Source organism: Macrosteles quadrilineatus, unplaced genomic scaffold (assembly GCF_028750875.1).
Source record: "Macrosteles quadrilineatus isolate MER2022 unplaced genomic scaffold, UCM_ALF_1.0 Scaffold_7__1_contigs__length_78375512, whole genome shotgun sequence".
Lineage (NCBI taxonomy): Eukaryota > Metazoa > Arthropoda > Insecta > Hemiptera > Cicadellidae > Macrosteles > Macrosteles quadrilineatus.
The window spans coordinates 73,603,703-73,624,933 of record NW_026542600.1 but is presented as its reverse complement, the minus strand read 5'-3'; the positions used below and the strand labels follow the sequence as shown (position 1 = coordinate 73,624,933).

General features: G+C 34.2%; 1 protein-coding gene across 2 annotated transcripts in view; it reads left to right on the top strand.

The window, feature by feature from the left end:
- LOC128998372 (atos homolog protein A-like) overlaps positions 1-21,231 on the top strand; it is a 64,424-nt gene that overhangs the window by 40,466 nt on the left and 2,727 nt on the right. Inside the window, exons 3-12 of one of the 2 annotated variants that reach the window (XM_054424482.1) lie at positions 1,099-1,292; positions 4,424-4,649; positions 5,962-6,127; positions 7,492-7,611; positions 12,173-12,329; positions 15,983-16,553; positions 17,760-17,941; positions 18,499-18,635; positions 19,212-19,384; positions 20,232-20,467. In XM_054424482.1, coding sequence (XP_054280457.1) covers positions 1,099-1,292; positions 4,424-4,649; positions 5,962-6,127; positions 7,492-7,611; positions 12,173-12,329; positions 15,983-16,553; positions 17,760-17,941; positions 18,499-18,635; positions 19,212-19,384; positions 20,232-20,467 — 2,162 coding nt within the window. Of the gene's footprint in view, positions 1-1,098; positions 1,293-4,423; positions 4,650-5,961; positions 6,128-7,488; positions 7,612-12,172; positions 12,330-15,982; positions 16,554-17,759; positions 17,942-18,498; positions 18,636-19,211; positions 19,385-20,231; positions 20,468-21,231 lie in introns of both variants that reach the window. The other variant, XM_054424481.1, reaches the window with a different exon arrangement.

Below are 21,231 nucleotides of genomic sequence, written 5' to 3'. Positions count from 1 at the left end.
ATTTAATGTGAATAGAAAACAAGGTAGTTAACGAACCAACAATTGTTGTGAGCTGACAATAGAGTGTATAAAATGCATTATAATTTTATGTGACATAAGTAAATTTCACCAAATTTGCTGCTGTAGTATAAAAGTTCCCTAAACAACTTATAATTTACTTATAAAGTAGTTGAAAATTCATTAAAAAACCCCTGATTTTTGTATCGGACCTTGTATTTGAAAAATGCAATATATCTGGTGGTTTTGTTAAATACATAGTTCGAATATACTATTGGTATGACTTTTTGTAGGTTCCAAAAAATAATATTTTCAAAACTAACAGAATGGGAACACCATTCTCATGCATATACCTATCAATAAACCACTGGTTATGTCTGTAAAAATAAGTGTTTTGTAATGTAAACTATTTACATTTATTGCATTATTATCTTTGTACCTTTAATTGATATTACAACTGTCGTAAGATGGCACTTGACTATGCAGTAAGTAGTTTGTGTTACTCTACTTGGCAACAAGAGCATTGGAAATGTTTTAAACTGTTGACAGATTAAAGGCTTTACAGCATCCCTCATATAGGGGATTAACAGTTCAGAAATATTTCTTTGTTTAGTTGTTTAAACATTTTGAAGATATGAAGTGTATTTTGCCACATCTAGTACTGAACTAGGATATGAATGTATTAAATTTACTCTGGTTTGTGTGAAACTAATAAAATAATGACTGAAAAATTACTCACAGTTATATCAGGAAAAAAAAAATCAGTTTTGAAAACTATTCATACTTACAGATCTTCTACAACCCCTTTCTTTTCCCTGTGGCTTTTCGAGGATTGAGAGTGGAATAAAATTAACACAGTTATTACCTAATTAAAATTCACAACTAAAGAACCAAAAACACAACTATATAGGTTTAAATTAACTCGGCTACTGTGGAGCGATCCAATCAAGTTATTTCTCAAGCATTGCTCGATAGAAGCTAAGGTAAATTAACCTATATTTTTGCTAATTTTTGACTATCCAGTGATCATACCATCATGAAACCAAAAAAATAAGGTTCACAACTAAGCAAAATATATAACGTAGTGTGTGTGTCCTGCAGTGTATGAGAGCCGAGAGATTACGCAAGCATCTGTCACTGCTGTGTAACAACGCTGTGCCAATGTGTGTGGAAGTATTACTGTGTCCTTTGTGTCCTTGTGGAACTGAGCGAGCACGTAGTCCTGAGGTTGCTAACATCCCTTCGTCTTCCGATCTCTTGCTGGAGCAATGGACCGTCTCTGTTGTACACATCAGGTAACCCAACTTGAATTTGGTTAGACTCATATCATAATAATATGGGAATTTTGTATGTAACTAGAAGTTTAACAATGTAAACTTAATTAAGTTAACCTAGCCTCAGTCGTTGTAATCTTAGAAAGATGCATATTCCAGTCTCTTCAAACTCTTGCTCAAGCGATGTCTCTATGGTGGACGTTAGGTTATCCAATCCACTGTGGCTAAGTACAGAAATGTAATATTCAGTATTTCCAGAAACAAAAGAAAAAGCCCCCTTACCGCAGTGAGAAAATCTTGTTTCATCGTGCATGCATTTTGTAAATAATCCTGAGTGATTTTTATTACATATCATATCAAATTAAGAGGGTTCTTTAAGCTATTTAGGGGAGGGGGGGGGTTGGGTTAGTTTTTTATATGGATAGCAGAAAAAAAAGGAAATCAGATGTCCAATTTCATGATTCTGTTTTAATCCCGCACATGGTCTACAAATCCCGTTTTTGGGATAAAAACCTGCGTATGGAAACACTGGTACCACCAGGACTTTCTAATATAACCAGAAGTAAGCAAAACTTAAACTTAAAATCAGCTATCCTAACCTAACTAATCTTTTGTCAGGTATATGTCGGCTATTGTAATTTCAGAAGGATAAGTATTCATTTGGAACTCATGATATAGCTAATATGTTTAATAGGAATATTTATGTCAATGAAATTAAATATATTTTATATGAGACTGTGGAATAGACAATCAAAAGCCTCTAGAACTTTGTTCTTAAATTAATCGCTAACAATTACCAGGGATAAGAGTACTTACCAATATTTTTCCAACAAATCTACTTTTTTCTCTTTACCAGTAGCCTAATTGAAACTTTATTTTTATGTTTATTGTTTCACTTTTCTCTTGTTATTTCAACAGATTTTTATCGCTAAACTCAAATCAGCACTTGTTAATATTTGCAATGAAGCCATGAAAATATATTTAAGACATGGTTTCAAAGTATTTGGTCCTTGGTACACATTAGGTTCCGCTAAATCATTGCACTGCTAATCTGATCTAATTGGGACTGAACTTAAGTTCGGATTATGAAACTTCAGATTATGCACAAATATGTTTACTTCCGTACTATGTGCTCGTAATGGCACAATTAATCAGTTTGTAATGCTAATTTTGAAATCTTAACGGATTACAATAATTTACTGTTAGGGAAAATGTTAAGACACTCGAGTTTGGAGCTCTACAGAGAAGCTCCTCAGAAAAACACGGAGTGCTTTACATTTTTCTTTGTTTTATTCTATGTATAAAAAAAAAAAAAACATGAAGTACAGAGCTCATTTTGATGTTAACTATTTATTCCTTGTTTTTTCACCAACTTTCAAATTATTTACAAAATAAAACTGTTTACAGTAAAAGTCTGCTAATCTAGCAATAGTCTTTAGGTCTTAAATATTTTTTGAATGCTATTTTAGTTCATATGTGTGCGTTTGACAGAGCCAGGACCAATCATCATGTCAGGAGTTATTGTAAGCCTCATTGGGAGCAATTGGCATACTACAGGATCAGTCGAAAGAATCACCTTTCATAGGCATACTTAGAATAAAACAAAGAAAATGGTTATATACCTCCGTGTTTTTCTAAGTAGTTCATTTACTTTTCAGTAGAGCACAAAACTCAAGTGTCTAAAACTTTTTCCCTCAACAGTAAAGGCAATTACTGGTACCACCGGTGTTTTGGAAAAGTACCAATACTGAGCATCAACTTCAAAATGTCGGTACCAATACTTCGGTACAAACAGGGCATAAGCCTATTGGTGGCATGGTCTATTGATGACGGTATTTACTGCATCCTCGGGCAGATTGTGTGAGCGGTGATGAAGAACAGGACCTGAAACGGTGAAATAAGTGGCAATGTCATTTGCTCCTACGTAGTGGATGGAGCGAACCTACAGGCAGAACTTCTTTACACCATTAAGTTGTGAAATATGTGAAGGCAAAAAGATAATACTTTCGACCAAAAATGCTAGTTTGAGCACCCGTTTGATTACTGTAGTGCTCAACCTACAGCTGCTCAAGTTGCTGTCAAGTGCTTATCTTGTTATTTTTTTATCAAACCAAGGAATTTCAGTCATTCTTCTGTTTTGCAGGAATGCTGCTTGAATATTGACTTGATCCTTAGCTAATTTGTTTGATTAATATCTTGTCGTTAGTCAGTGTTATTAAAGGCTTTAAATTTAGCCTAGACCTCAGATAAGACAGTCATGTGATAAAAATAACAACTGGTAAAACATTAATAAATATGGGTTATCATTGGAAGAAAAGGGTTTTGTAACGTCAAATGTCTGATTTGAAGCTTACTTACATAAGCATGAAATCGCAACCAACAGTAAAAATAAATAAATACAGTGTTCACAAAATCCTGTAAGGATTTCAGCCTTTAACCCTAGAATGCCCGTCTATCACTATAACGCGAGAGCTCGTGCAGAGTAAATATTTACTCTAACAAGTTTTATTAGATTTGTCAAATAAAACAACAAGTAATTTATTCTGAACACATTATAAACCTTTGTATTTATATTGGCTATTCCTATTTTGTATTTTTGTCTATTCCCTTGTACAAAGAGTGGTCAATGACAATTAAACTCTTGACACTAAATAACAAATTTATTTTTACAAGATGAATATGCCATCTTAAAAATATTAAAGTATAAAATTTTCTTGGTACGAGTAATATTTAGGTCTGGATAGTAATATATCAGTAACCACAATCAGCTTTGGTTAGGAATCGGAAGATTTGGACTCTACGGGAGTTTTAGGGGTGATGCTTTTAGGACTGAGAAAACTTTTATTTTCATGGGGTAGAATGCTTGTTTGCGCTTCTGCTAACTCAGATTACTAACTCAGATTACTCAGATACTTACTCAGATTACTTAGATTAGATTACTCAGGTGGCTAACTCAGGTTAGCCGTAGTCTCAATTATGGTACCATTTTCTTAAGTTAACAGAAGAAGATCTTTTTAAGAAAATCAACCCATATTGAATGTAAAATCCACAAGGGCATATATTTGCTTCCAAACCTCCAACCTAGATTATCCGTCTCCTTACCTAATATTTATCCCTCGTAACAATTTATTACAATCTCATGAATGTTCCAGTGACGAGCCGTGTAACATGAGTATGCGCAGTCTGCTACAAGCTGTGCGCTCGCAGCTTCACTTCTCTCAGTTGTCTGCCTGGTGGAGCAGCAGTCGCGGCTCAAGACCTATCAATGTCTGCTACAGAGTAACCCTGCCAGAGCGAGCTTTTGTGTCACACTTTTCTCGACCCCCCCAACATCACATCTTCCCTCCAGCTGCTGTGGGGCCTAACACTCAACTTAAGGTAAAAAAAGGCAATACAGTAGACTCCCTCTTATCCGGACACCTTTTAACCGGACTACACCCAATGGAAATGACATCTCTTTAACCAGATTATCGTTAATCAGCTCATCGCTTTAACCGGACTAGATCGGCAGGAAGTGGGCGGTACTGAAACGACTGTTCTCGTGGGGAATATTTGAGACCAGTGATCACATGTCTAAATACAATGCTCTCCTAAATTTTATTCAAATACTGTATACAGTATGCATTTAAACGGTCCGTTTAACCGAGTTTTGGGGGACGTCGGTTTAACCGGAAAAACCGTCGTCCGAACTGGCCTCGCTCTCAAAGAGTCCGGATAAGAGGGAGTCTACTGTAGTTAGTTTTTTGTGCTAATAGTGAGCAAAGTGGTACTTTTTAAACTAAATAAAACTGTTAAGGCACTCAATAAGCCTTGTGGGTAAATTTTAATGAGTTTTTGGAATGTGACAACGACAACTAAAAAGTTATTGTACCCAACAAACGTACTTAAAACATTGAGGTTGTTGACATTGTATTTTAAGTAGATTCCCTCATATCTGTCAGGTGCCGGATGGTGTTATAGTTAGAAAAAGTCAGATATAGGATATTCAAAACAAAAGAGATAAACCATTAAAATTGGTCTGAAAAGCAATCACGTTGTTATACTTATCAAGCCTTGCACCATATAAGTATAAATTCAGGGTAATGATTGAGCTCAGTCTGATTCTACCCATATTAGATGATCTGTAGATCAGATTTAGAGGAGATCGTATGACGTAAATTAACTTAAACATTCATAACTTTATATCTACTGTGTGTAGGCAAACCTAATTTCTTCATGTAATTAGTTGGAATCAACTTTCTGTGGTTTTTTTCCAAATGTATACAACCCTAATATGTTTGAACTGTATTTCCATGTAACAGCCATTTGTACCATCCATTTAAATTTATAGTCGTTACAAATTTATTAGTTTGACTTTTTTCTAAACTTCATGATGTGAGGATTATTCTGGATCATGTTTATAAATATTGTAAAAAGGTTAAAATACCTGTTACTGCCTAGTGATTCATCTGCCCTATACAATTGGACTACGCGTTTTGATGTAAATAAATCATCATGGTCTCATCTTAAAGAAATCTAAACCATTGTTGAGATGGTTTACACTTCTTAAGCTGAATTGAAACATGTAGCCCAATATAGCCTTTTTAAATATTTGTTTGTAATCCTTAGTAAGTAATGTTTTGAAATTAGGTTGTCAAAATATATTTTACCTTCCCCCGGAACGCTGTGTTTTCATGCTTAATGTGCGCAGGTATCGGTGAGGACTTTACCACGCAGTGATGTTCCGCCAGTGGTGGCATGCGCCTCGTGCACTCCAGACAACAACGTGCGTAAGAGATCCATCGGTTTGGAACAACCCCTGCTTGGAGAGAGCCTTCTAGACCCCCCTGGTCCATCCTCTGCTTCCAGAGCTCATGGTAAGTTTTCATACCTTTTAAACTATATTTTGACCAATCTTATGCCGCCGCCACAGTTTGTGGGTCTGCAAGAGATGATTATAGTTTGGTAGCTGAATGGTTGTAGTGCAATCAAAAGGTTGCCCGTTTGATCCTGAGAAAAATCAAAAACGTTTTTATGGTTCAAAACTGGACCCAGGTGTTCTTGAGCATTGAGCTTTAAATAAATGGTCTTGGTTAAAGAATCAGTTGGACTTAGTCGGTAACAAAGCCACACGTGGCATCTAACTCCGCTCTATCTGCACTCATATTTGGGTGAAATATGCCCAGTTGCACCCCCATGTAATTGGTAATGATGTGAACTAATGTAAAAAATGTTTTTGAATGGAGCCCTTGTATAAACATAAGGTATCAATGTAAAGTGACAGATACTTTCTGAGGCAATCAGTGTTTCCACGGTCTGGAATGTATTGTATATTTGCATATTTATTTTGTTGTTTTTGATCTTTGTTTTTTGAAATTTAGGATCTGGTTAAGAGTTTTTTGTACCTTATATGGTTGTAAGCTGTGTATCTTGTCCACAATTCTTGCTACAACTGGGAAACGACTCAACTGTTGTGAATCGCAGGATAGACACCCCATCCATCCTAAGCTGTTTGTTTAAAGACTACTGTGCAAAGTGTTGCTAGAGGGTTTAATTTTCAATTCAGGGCCATGTAGCAACTGCATCGTTGATTGTCAGTAGTAATAGTCAATTATTCTAAAAGGTTGATCTTTTTATATAACATGCAACTTATTTAAAATAAAAGCTTGTTTTATAGTTGTACTTTTTGAATCTGATGTGATCGGTTATCAACCTTGATACAAATACAACGAAAGGTACACAAATTGCATGTATAGCAATTTTTTAAAATTTAACCATACAATTTTCATTATAACAGTTACCGGTATTGATGGTGTTGGTTGTAGCACAAACCCAGTGTTCGATTTGCGGTGGAACGGCGTTTCGGTACCTCTCTTTTGTGAAGATAAAAATATTGGCATAAATAGGTACTGATCACATTAAATAGGTTACAGTTCCGGCACCTAATTTCTTACAAATCGAGCACTGCATATAGGCCTACCTGTATTTTAATCTATATTTAACATGATGATACTGTTGTCATTAACATGTAATACTTTCCTTCAATGTTTGTACTGAACATGGTCTCATGCTTAACCTCCAATAAAAGAACGACTGTGTATCGTATGGTCCCTCTCACACAATCATGTTCGTTGACATCACACTTGCAGGTGGAAAGGAACTGACCGCAGTTTGTGTTTAAACTTGATGTTATTTACCCAAAGTTAGGACAGTGATCATGTAGTGTTTCATGTTACAGCAGGTTTATGCAAATGGCACACAGGCAGTCCCCCCTCCCCTCCAAGACGCAGACCCTCTCGTCAGGTCATGACTCGTCGCTGTGATAAACACACTTCCTCTCTACACATACTGCCCCTACCAGGTGGTCAACATAACTATGATTATAGTTAGTCCACTCACTTTAGTTAGTAAAGCCTAAATATTAACCTCTGTAAATTACGCTTCATCTTTTTCCCTTTGTTTTCTCTCTCCATGGTCTTCCTTCAGATCTCTCAAGGCCTTCTATTCCTCTTTTCCAATTCCCTGTTGGTTCCAGTACAATCATTTCAGGCTATGCTCTTATTTACCCTCCTCATTAGTCTATATGTCCAATTCACCTGAACCTCTTTTACTTTATTGTTTCTCTAACATGATTCTGGCATAGACTAACCAAAACAAGTAGACTTCTCATCCCATTGTACATTTTGAAGCTTGTTTTTTGTGTCTTGTTCATATTGGTGACACTGATTGCTAGTGTCAACAAGATTTTTTTCTGTTATTTTAGGGACAATTTCATGATTTGTGGATCACTATTTAGTTAAATAACTAGGGGATAAGTCATTGTTTATGATTAGATCGTTTTATTTGGTTAAACTGGGTTTATATGATTAAATTGACAAGAAACAAACTGTAAGTCAAACTAAACACAACCTCTACAGTGTACCGAACAGAACTAACAATAAAATTGTCTCAAGCTGAACTGTAAGGATGAGAAATCTACTATAGGAGTAGGTTTTATCTACGATTCTGGTCACATTTTTGCAACAATTCAGCATGTGTAATGGTGTTCTAAAAGTAGAAATTTAACAATCCATCTTAGTTACTTGTTTAAAAAACATGTAGGCTAATTTAAAAATTACTTAAATATCCAAAAGGAGGTTCTTACCTTGTGCATACTTTGATTTATTTATTCATTTTTAAGGTATATTTTGATGCCTATTTTGCATCCTCTTATATATTAAGTTAAGTCCTCTTTTGATTAAACACAAAATAGTTGGATGAAAACTAACAAATATAGGCAAAAATAACTAGGTCTAAATGAAAATTGGGGTTAGGTTGGGATATTTGTTTTATGTATTTTTCATTCACAATCACTCCAGATTAGATACACAGTTTTTTGAAAATTATGATTACTCTTTTTGAAGGGAAACATTGACAATTTTATTTTCAACACTTTATGTTTGGAGTTTGTTCAAGATTTATTGTAAGCTTGGCAAAATTTTGCTAAACGTTATTTAAGTTTACTTCTCAATTTCATTTAGTGTTACTAAGTTTTACTCGAGTATTACTTAGATTTACTTAAGATTAATCACAATTTTGGAATAATACACACAATAAGATTTTCCTTTTTAAAGCTATACAGGATAAAGTATAAAAACTCAACAGTTGCACATAATGGATCCTATTCAAAGAACGTGAGTGTGTTGCTAGCCTAGTGGTTAGTGTCTTGCACTTCGATGCGGGAGAGACGGGTTCAATTCCCGGCACATCCAATAAACATTTATTCTCTCGTGACCTCTCTTATGAAATGCCAGTGGCAAAGAAAAAAATGAAAAGAAAGTAACTTGGCAATTATAAGATTGAAGCTACGCTGTCATTTAGTTTCAATCAATGAGGCCCAAGGAGTAGCCTAATCCGTAGTTGGTTATTGTAAAAAGTGTAGGCCTAGGTATGATATAAACTTACAATAAAATGTGCACTTCCTAGTCTATAATGTTAACATTTCATGTTATATTGCACTTGACGGCCTAAGTCTAACCAAAATGAGTAACCTACCGAGAGTACACAAGAGACTAGTACTAGTTACCTACTAATTTACCTACCTATTAACTATTAAAAAAATAGTATAACTCTAAAGAGATAGTCAAGAACAAATCTACAAACCTTGATTGAGTAATGTAACCCTAGGACTGCCCTGATCTGATTTATGCTTGGTGCCCTGGCAATTTTGGCAATTTTGCAGAGTTTTTTTTTAACAGTTCGCAGTGCCTAAAGTACTGTTGATAACCTAGGTATTCATACTGGTTTTGTTCAGAAAAGAAAGGAGATTTAGAATAAAATAAAATATCAGGAATTCCTGTTAGCCTGTTGGTGTTTTTTTTGTAAAATTTTAAAAAAGTAAAAAAAATGGATAATTTTCAAAATGCAGGGGCCTAGCATTTTTACAGACAATCTAAGATATATAAAAACTAGGCAATTTATTTCCCTATAAAAATATAATCAAAAGTATACAGCTTATATACAAAAGTTATTATATTATTAAAGGTAACAATACATTTATTCAGAATAATGTCATATTGTACAAATAATAACTTTTTATGACTTTATATGACTTGAAAAACAATATTTTTGTTTTTCCGAAAACAAAAATAGTTAGGCCGATTCAAAGTTAGATCTAATTTTTGTACTTTACTATAATATGATAAATATTACATGTATTAGTAGGAAATATATATATATATATATATATATATATCTATATATATATATTTATGAACAAGAAAATATACACATATATACAGAAATATAAACAAATAAATGTTCCAGAAGCATTATTCTGGCGTGAGACACACATACGATTGTAGGCTAGGCTAGGATTTAGGTCCAGCTTATAATATGCCCATAGGCATAGGCATAAGGCATAAGGCCTAAGGCATAGGCATAACCCCTAAACAATCACTATTTCAATAACACAAATTTGGACAAAAATAATAATACTTACCAAGCGTAATATGGATAAATACTACTACTAACTCATACACCACCTAACAATAGGCCTACCACTTTTTTCACACCAAAACACTAACCTCTGATGAAAATTAGCACAGATAATAATGTAGCTGTACTGAAAACCTAATTTACATTCCGGCGAGCAGAACACAAACAACTTGTTTTTCTAGTTACAACTAATGTGTAACCTGAATCTCAATACTGAAAGACACCAAAACATAGAGATAGAACGTTTTCTTAGCTTCAAATAGGTATGGCTCTCATCACTATGTCAATAATCAACATATTTATTCGTGATATAGAAACCACCGTTTGGACGGCGGTTTGGGCAAAATGGCCAACTGACAAAACAGCTGATTTCAAATAAATATTTTTCAGACTTCCTAACGTCATATAACAAAGTTCTCTATACGAAAATAAAGAACAACTCAAGATCTTTCCAATGGTACCAACCACTTCCTGTTTATGCAAAATTACTACTTGTAGATTTTTTTCAAAACGTGTTTTATGAGATTTTGTCGATCGCAGCTTGAAAATTTTAACGCGCGCAAAATATCGTTCAAATGATAATAGCTGTTAATAATAGCTGTCAAATAATAATAAATTGATCTGTTAGTGTTACAAGGTTCGTTTATATATGAAAATAAAAGTTCAGAATCTCTTATTTCCAACGGTATCAAAATTATTACGCTTCTGGATCATTTTCATTGCGTAATAAGCGTTTGGAAAAAATGTCAGAACCGGGCGCACACATCAAACCGCCGACTTGGTAGGCAGTCCTAGGGTTAAGTATCAATGAAATCTTGTTAAGTAGGTAGCCATGCAACCCTGTTAATTCTCTTTACCTTAATAAATTAATAATAATAAACCAGCCAATTTAAAATAAATTTCAAGGTACCAATAAAATGCTTTGTAATTAGCATTGAATACACATAATTCAACATTTGAAATTTAATTCAATACAATTGCACAGTATAGTAAAGACATTAAATTAAATTCCACATTAAGTTATTCATTATTCATTGGCCTTCGTCATTGACCCTCTAGGATAGAAGAATAGACTGTGTCTAGTTGTTAAGAAAAAAAAAAAAAACACACAAAACATGACAATACACACAACATACAAACACAATAGGAAACACAAAATTATTAGGTAGATGCCCTATTATTCATTTGTCATAATAACAATCTTCTAACCTCACTTTGTGAATGTAAACAAAGCAATGGACAACTTAAGGACAATAATTTAATTCACTCTCACTCCAATTTTTTGAACTTGAACCAAATGTACAGTGAAGTGGAACAAAAACTGCTGAGGATTAAATCTACAGTCAATGATTGTTCTGCATTGAAACACAATTTCCTCAAAACTCAGTCCACAAGTTAATTCACTCCAGTTCAGAAATTAACTACTGAAATTGGGAAAATAATATGAAATGAAATGGTGTTCTGCATTGAAACACAATTTCCTCAAAACTCAGTCCACAAGTTAATTCACTCCAGTTCAGAAATTAACTACTGAAATTGGGAAAATAATATTAAATGAAATGGATATAGGCTAGGGGATGAAATATCTTAACCTCCAAATATTGACCTTTAAAATTTAAGTAGGCTTAATGTAATTATAACAGTGTGTTCATGATGTTTTTGGTTTACTTATTAATAAATCTGTTAAGTTTTATACCTTTTTCATCTGTTTTAATAGGTTGTATGATTTTAATCATACATTATCTTTGGCCTAAGCCTGATTACTGAATCTCAATCTTAAATATACAATGGCAACAGGTAAACCTACTTAATGAAATTGCATCAACAATTTAAACAAAAATATTGTGTTCAAGTTATGATTTCCATAATAAAAATCATTCAGGTATATTTTCCTTGGGGATTTGTTGTAGATTAATTACCTAATAATTAATAATTATCCGTTTTAGGGCCTGTTGACGATCGTATGCAGACAGACTGCAACCAACATGGAAAACATGATTGTCGCTGTGAGGAAGACGTTGAAGAACCAAATAGTCAAGCTCGCAACAAACTGAATCTGGAGTTGAGCAAGAAGGAAATGGAAGAAGTCCTTACTGTGCTTCGGTAAACAACACATACTTGAAACTTAACTAGGCTACTTAAGTTTACTCTTACACGGTAATGTTATTGATCACGGATGTCACGCTAAAATAATATTTTTTAACTATTATGCTAAATAACGTCCTGAATTAAAAAATTATTGTCTTTTTCTCCGGTAAAGCACCATTTCCACGGAAAAGCGGGAAAGCAATTTTTGCGGAAATAGGTCTTGCAGGTACTCAAATTGGTATAGTGAGGTGAACAAGAATGTGCACAAATTTTCAAGATCCGATGGATATTAACGGAGATACGCCCGGAAAAGCGTTGGAAAATCTAGTTAGCATCAAAATGACCAAAACTAGGTTATATTAGGTTGGGTAAGGTAAGGTAATATTAGGTTGTAGATTACGTTGGGTTGGATTACGTTGGGTTTAGATTAGTTAGGTTTGGTTAGGTTAGATTACAATGGGTTAGGTTAGGTTGGATTAGGTTTGGTCCGGTTAGGATATATTAGGCTATGTTATAATAGATAAGATTACGTTAGGTTCGATGGATAAGGGGGGGGGGGTTTGGTTACGTTAGGATATATTAGGTTAGGTTATACTACGTTGGATTCGATAAGGGGGGTGGTTAGGTTAGGTTAGATTAGTATAGGTTTCGTTAGGTCAAATTATATTAGGTTAGGTTAGATTATATTAGGTTAGATCAGATTACATATATTAGGTTAGATTATATTAGGTTAGGTTAGATTATGTTAGGTTTGATTATGTTGGGTTAGGCTACTAATAATGTACCCATTTTATTGATTGACCTAACCTTACTCAACCCAACGTAATCTAACCTAATAAAAGCTAACCCAACCTAATCTAAGCTAACCTAACCAAACTCACCCTAATTCAACCCAACGTAATCTAACCCAACCCAATATAAACCTAACCTAAACTAATCACCCCTCTTATGGAATCCAACGTAATATAACCTTTTAACCTATTATAACCTAACCTAATATATCCTAATATATCTGGAACTCGCTAACGCTGCTGGCTGGTGGATCTGGATAACCACGGAACTAGCTAACCGTCCCACTCCGGGATTGTCTAACTTATACTCATGTATTTCAAATACAACAATATCAGTGATGATGTAGACAATGCTAATTTTTTGTTTAATTATATATTATACTTCCATTACCTTTTGTGAGATACCTATTCTCAATAAATTTGTTGTTTGTGTTTATCTGTACTACTGTACAATGACCAATTATTCATTCTGATTTCTAGCATTAACCTTCCATCGGGCGCATCACGGAGGTTACCTCCGGGTCACTACTTTTTTTGTTATAAAAACCATGTGTTCGGCAGGGCTGTGGCCTGATTTACCTCATGAACCGCTTTTGCGGAATCGGTTTTGTATACTCTTACCCCTTTCTTAGTTGTCAGTCGACCTTGGGGAGTGGTTTGCGTCACTACTGGAAGTAGCTTCCGTGAGCGCCCTGTGATGCAACGGGTTTCCCGGAGCCTAGTTCCGTGTGTACCCTTGTGTTTGACCGTATTTAGAGATATTATAAAATGGATGAAGAAGAACTAATTGCGAGATTGTTGGCTAGTGTTGGAAGGGAGGACAAGGAACAACATTTAGAAGAAAGAAGTAATGGTGCGTGAGCTTTTTTTTTTTTTTAAAAAGAGCTTTGACAAAATGTGTGGTCTTTCTAACAAATGGTGTTTTGCATTAGACAATAGGTGGTTTATTTCAAACACCATTGCAATTTTTTCCAAAGAGCTTTGACAAAGTAAGTTGTCTATTTTCATAATACTATAGGTGTTTTTATGTCATACACTGATCAGATGCAATTTTTGTCTGAGAGCTTTGATTGAATGAGTTATCCTTGTACAAAATTATTATTTTTATTAGACCATGTACATGTTTTTATGTCATACAATATTCAAATTTGTTTTCTAATATACGATAGTACTGTATAAGTACAAAAAGTAAATCTTTTTTATCCACAACACGTACGCATTTTTATTTGTTTTTATAACATTTTCTAATTTGATATACTACTTAAGTAATAGTATAACTCATAAAAAATGTTTTTCTTACAGTTTTATTGCTATTAAAATGTTTTTTACTCATCATTACATAGTTTTTGTACTCCCGGAGGTAAATTCCGTGAGCGCCCTTTAGTGTTTGAAAATCAATGCGCCCGACGGAAGGTTAACATCTGCCAATGTGTTTAGGCATGTCACACAATATAATTAATATTGATAAAAACAAGCCATATTAATAGAAATTAAATAAAGCTAAATACCTATTAGTTCTTGCACATTTTTTTAAAAATTTACTCATATAATCGTAATACTATATTATTTCGTGTGGTGGGGGGGATTGTTGTGATAGCAATTTTTCAGAGTGGTATCTAGACGGGAGCGTGCACGAGAACCCACCACCTCGGATAAATTTGTGGTAGCAGGTTTTTGTTGTCGTACGTTGTCAGGGTGGCACCTTGACAGCGACCCGATAGAACTACAACCCCTTTGAAAGTTATCACCCGTTGTAGAATAAAAATGGACACATTAATTTGAGTAATTGAATTGAGAAGGTACTTTAATACTAAATCACATTTTAGGTGTCGTATCTCTGATTTATTTCTTCGCTATCGTAGGAATAATGGCCTATCAATCTTATAATGGTTGCCTGAGCACAATGGTTTAAAAAGCAAGGTGATGGTGGGCAGGGCCGGCCTAAGAAAAAAATTACAAGTGTGCAAGACTCACATATCCTAAATTTCAAATTTAAATTTGTCAGGGTCTGGGGGGTATGGAATACCCCCCAGCTTAAAGGGGGACCGAAAAATGTTTGAAATTTAAGGTCTTTTTGTGCACTTTTGAGCCTCTTTTAGAACATTAAATCTTTGTGTATCAATTTTATTTAATATTGATTGACTTGATTGGTTATATACTTTTTTGTACCTTAAACCACTATTATGATGTTAAGCTCCGTAGTCACTTTTCAATGATGTTTACACTTATATTGCAAGTACTCTCAGAATAAATAGCAAATGCCGGAGCTGGACTCACCGTATGCCATACCAATAAATTGCATATCTCATGGGTGAAATAAAAACATAGGGGAAATAAAAATATCGGTGGTTATTGGCTAAATAATTTATAAATAAAAACAACTTTTTAAATTACCACGTTTTTAAACGAACTGTAAAGTAGAAAATAATTTATAAATATTTGGAGAGAATTAATACTTGTAAGTTTTAAAACTAAAAACGTGGGTGGATGCAATAGCTTCTTTACAATTTTTTTTTATCATCTTCACCATTTGAACTATTATTATCTATTGCATGCGCCACGTTTTTTGTTTTAAATCTTACAAGTATTTATTCTCTCCACATATTTATAAATTATATTCTACTTTTTTATCATAGACCTATTTGTCTTTCTTTCATCCAAAAGTGTTAACACTGCAAGTTGATGTACATACTATACCCACCCAACCTTTAAAAAGTTGTTTTTGGGTTGCCATTAATTCAAGTTTTCAGCAGAAAATATTCTTTGAAAGGAATAGTGCAAATATCACAAAACATCAAGTTTGTTCTGTAATGAGTCCCCAGATATACAAGTTTATATAAGCAAGGTTTCACTATGTAATATATTGATTTTTTATAGAGTGAGGGTCGGCACCGAACCAGATAACATCACAGTCAAGCAAGAGAAGGTGAGCGGCAAAGGAGATTTGTTGATGTCAGCCATCTTGCGTTCCAGTCAGCTGTCCCCTCCGTCGCCAGTCTCATTAAAACGTAAACTGGACCAAGATATAGACTTAATTCCCCCAGGCCAGCTCCCTCAACCTGACTCTAAAACCAGCTTAGAATTTAGCAATAAAAACAATATTGAAATTTTACCTTGTGACAAATCCAAAGATAAAACTAAAAAAGAAAAGTGTACACCTCCTCTTGAACTTGAATTGGATAAAAGTACAGAAGAGAACGTCTTGCCTCCCCATTCAGGAAGTGGTGATTGGTTTGGACATTCGACCAACGCTTCCTTCACACAAGATGATAAATGTGGTGGGGGAGATGTTGCCACGGGGCCGAGCAGTATTGTCTGTGAATTGGTGAATCGGTATCGGACTAAACAGTGCGTCAAGAAAGAAGACAAAGAAGAACTCAAGTGCCAACAAGTCAATAATTGCCTTGTGGAAGAGTTTAGCAATCTTGATCTCAACAAACGGGTGGAGGTAAGATATTTTACCAGTACTAAATAGTAATCAATGACAATCACAACGTATGTAGGACCGTACTTTAAAAATTATAACGGTGTCATTGTGAAAAAGCTTAGTTAAATATATCTTGTGATGACAGTAACATTCCAATAATTTATATTTATCACTTAACAAATTAGGCACAAATATAACTATAGTAAATTCAATCAAAATAAAAAAAGATTTTGTGGAAATGTTTTAAAGTCATATCTTCTATCAAAATCTTTGAAAACTAGGCCTACACACATTGAAAATATTTTGAATAAGTAAGTGAACTAGGTCTAGTTATCAGAAACATGAAATATACTGTATATTAACATTGAGTTTACCCACTAAACCGTCACTGTAGACTGTTGGAAAATAATAAAATAATGTATATGCGTTAAGGCTCTATATTTTTTTTTTCGGATAATAGGCCTAGGCCTACACTACTTTTTTGCTAATTCCCTAAGTTTAAAACTAAAATTTAAGAAAATTAATTGTTTGTAAGAAGGCAGTTTGCAATCCTCAATCAGTTAGTCAGTACTAGAAGTATTATTTCAGTGTTTTTCCCCAAGCCCAACTAATGATACGTGAGCACCTATCAGTAATTGCTACAATCCTAGGTACCTTAATCTCCAGATACACAGTAGACCCCCTCTTAACCGACCCTAATGGGCCGGACCTAGGTCGAATAACACAAAAGGTTGATTGATTAAAACAGGCAATCACTAAAAACTTTGAAAAATTAGTTGCTATTTGGAATTATAGGCTATAATCATTATTCTGCAGTTGTGTGGTTATTATTTACAAAATAAAGTATACCTATCCCCTTTTTTATTAAGTAGGTCTATTGACGATAGAAAAGTCACAAATAAACCCAAAACAAGGTAAACTTAAATGCTTTCAGTGGAATAAAATGTAGGCAACAGTCAATAATTTTTAATACCTTAAGTTTTAATTTAATACCTTTTATATTAATTGATGCTTTCCAAATCTATCCTATTGTAATACAGTACAGAACTTATTGTCGAAATTTAAGATATAAGCAACCATATTTTACGAGACAGGATGTTCGTTTACAGCCTCTCAAAATAACTTATTCTTAGTAGCATCGTTTAACCCACTCTCCAAAAGCCAATGCACATACCCAATTGTAAAGCCTGTGTAAAACTACAAGTGTGTACATTTTATGTGTTATAGACACCGCAAGTGCCCTCTGCGCTGGATAAGGCCAAGTTCCGTCGCTCACTGGACTCGGCTGCGTCCATGGTTTTCCATTGGCGCACTGGACTTCCACTTACCTCGAGCCCAGCTCCTCTTCGCAGAACTTCCCAAAGATTTGACTTTGACAGTTCTATCAATTCAGTTTCTTCCATTAGAAGGTTAATTGGGTTTTCAAAAACAAATCTTAGACTATGAAAATTCGTGCTACATTATGTGTCCCTCTGGTGCTTTAGTACCAATTCACAACTAAAGGGATCTATTATTAATCATTGTATTGAAGTTTACTGGTATATGACTAAATATGCACAGTATGCAAGGTAGACCCTGATTATCATAACAAGGTTACTTTGTTATAAAATATATCTTGAAATACATCATTTTTTAGAAAGTTTGATACTGTGATATCTGTTTTAATCACACACAAAGTACAGAAATGATCAAACTCTTCCAAACATTATGCTACTCGACAAAACTGCGTAGAATACAAAGAAGCTTTCCCAACTCAGCCTTATGATCTTTACAAACTGCTGTATGGCTGTCTGGATTAAGTTAATTTTGTATTATTGGAGTCTAGATCAATGAATGTCTACTGTAGTATTTAGTTCTATTGGACTTACAATTACACTTTGCATCTCTCTTTTTGTACACATAGTACTTTCCAGTTGAACATTACTTATTGTACACTGTTAGTGACTAATGTTCTTGTGTTTTGTAGCGCATTGTTTGATCTGGAGAACGGAGAAGATACAGAGAGTGACAGCAGCAAATCTCCTTGTTCTCCTCAAATTGATATCCCGTCAACAGGAGAGCCGTGGTCTTTCCACTACCAGTCACCAGGCTCTGCACTTTTAGGTAATAATAGTAAAAAATAATGTTGGGAATCATTTGAATAAATACTTGCTAAACTGGCAAATTCAGAACTTTGGCGGTCCTCTAAAAACAATTGTTATTGCAGAACTAGCAAAAATATTTCTCATTTTAGTAGAGTGTCGAAAGGAAATCGTTGACCATTAGGCCATTATTCTGTGTTTTATTGCGCTTTCTCTTATTTTAGTAGTGACATAAAACGCTTAAGGTTAAATTATATTAAAATAAAATGCCCTTGAAATTGATTAAGTTCAATCGACTTTGCTGTTCATTACCTACTCTGCGATTGTTTACCAATCGCTCTCAACGTCTGCCGATTGCTCCCATCTGCCAAACGCTCCGGACGGACATTAAATATGCTATCTGTTGGTTATTTGTAGGACTTTCATTTGTCCACAAACACTGAAACACAGTATTCTCTATACTGTAGCAATTCTATTGTATGAAACTGAATAAGAACACGTTTGAACTCATTCACACAGTGAATTGGCTGTTCCGGTCATTACTCAATAGCAGCGAATGTGTTGAACAGTAATCTAATGCCTCTTGTTCTTGTTGCAGGAAGTTTTGAGGAGTCGGTGTTAAATGGAAGATTGGAACCTGTTAGCACAGTCCATGGTTTCACCGCAGATCTCGGAGCGTCAGGATCTTTCTGCCCTCCCCACCTTGTCCTGCCTGTCACTGTATTCTTCTACACTCTCGGTGACAATGATAAAGTCTCCACTCCATACCTTGTAAGTATCTGTTCTGTTTAACAATGCATTATACACTCCACTATCATTGTCTTCTAATTGTATACATTTATTTATTACTACAATGTTGTATGAACATAACAGCTATAATAAAAAATCACAATTAGTAACAATTTTGATAAATAAAAGTTAAAAAATATAAGTGTACGTGTATTACGTGTAACGACATATGAACAATGATGTATGCTGAAGAAGAGTGATTATAAGTTCATACTTCATACCAAATGGAAAAAAAGATAACCTTTTAATTTTAGTCACATTTTAATGTAAGGCGAAGTACCATTTGATAACATTTTTATCATAAGTTTAAATTGCTTAATGCCGCCAGATAAAAACATCGAACACTATTACAAGGAATGTACAATAAAACGGGAGACCTAATAATATTCCAGAAATATAGAAAGCAATAATAATAATAATTCCTTTTACTGCCTGAAGACTATTTCACATTAAAAAGGGTATATTTTTTTCTACTCATGCTGTAACTAATCATGTAAAATGAACGCATACTTTTATTCATTCATTTTTCACATTGTCTAGCAAATGTCATCATTTTTGTATAGAAACAAAGTATATACAGGGTGTCCTGTAACTGAACAGCCAAACTATGGGAAATGGTTTCATGGGTCAAAATAAATTGAAATCAAGAATGGTTTTTTTTATAAAAACACGTTGTTGATCAGGTATTTGCCATTTTGTAGTTTTTACATTTAAAAATTTTTTTCTTTGAATTTTTTAAATTGATCTTTATGAAAGTTGGTATGCATTTTAAAGTTGAATAGACCTATGTTAGAAACATATTTGTTAAATAACTGTAAATGATTTTCAGGCTCATATCAACTTGGGTAAGAAAGGGTACGTGGTGCCTCGTAGTGGTACCATCCAGGTGACCCTCCTCAATCCCCTCGGCACTGTGATAAAGATGTTCGTGGTTATGTACAACCTGACAGACATGCCTAGTAATTCTCACACGTTCTTGCGTCAACGTACTCTCTACATGCCTGCAGGACTGTCCGAGCCAGTAAAAAACTCCCAGAAGTACCTTCGCTACCTCATTCATCTGCGGTAATTACCATTACTATTGCCTTCTTCACTGGGTGTTTACTCAGAAATGTCTGTGTACTGATAAGTTAGTGCTTAGGGAGATATGAAAATTACTGAAGAATGGTTTCTTTAACTAAGGGGTTTTTAAATTAGGCCTACAGAAAAGTGATTTATTTTACAAGCGGGTCACAGTTACGGGTGTAACTAAAAAGTCACTGATTAACATGTAAAGGCATTCAAAGTGTCCGATTTTTATCACTGCCCTAAAATGAAATAGTTAAAATACAGTACCCATATTTTATAACCCAGCAAAACAGTTTTTCCCATTCTTCATCCAATGTTTAGAATAAAATTTTAATAGAACTGTAATTTATTGTAAATCATGCAAGTAGAGTAGGCCTGGTAAAAATGTAAATTACAGGATGCATTTATACATTTTCGTAATGAACATAATGATGGTTTCTGAAGTTCAAGAAATGTTCTCTACATGCTTATCACAAACCTCAGCAATAGATTTTGAAAAGTAACAAGTTTATGTTATAGGGTAATGACTGGTAGATGCTCTTCTTCCAAATTTTAATAGTTATTTGGTTTTTAATTTATATTAATCTTGAATCTATACACCTCGAGTATTATGCCACAAAAAGTGGAGATCAAAATATTTTTTCAAAATGGTATTTAACCTTAATACAAAAATCCAAATAAACATTAAATATTAGTGTTGAAATTAAAATAATACATACCACCGTTTAAATGATGAGTAAATTATCTTCTTTTATGAAAAT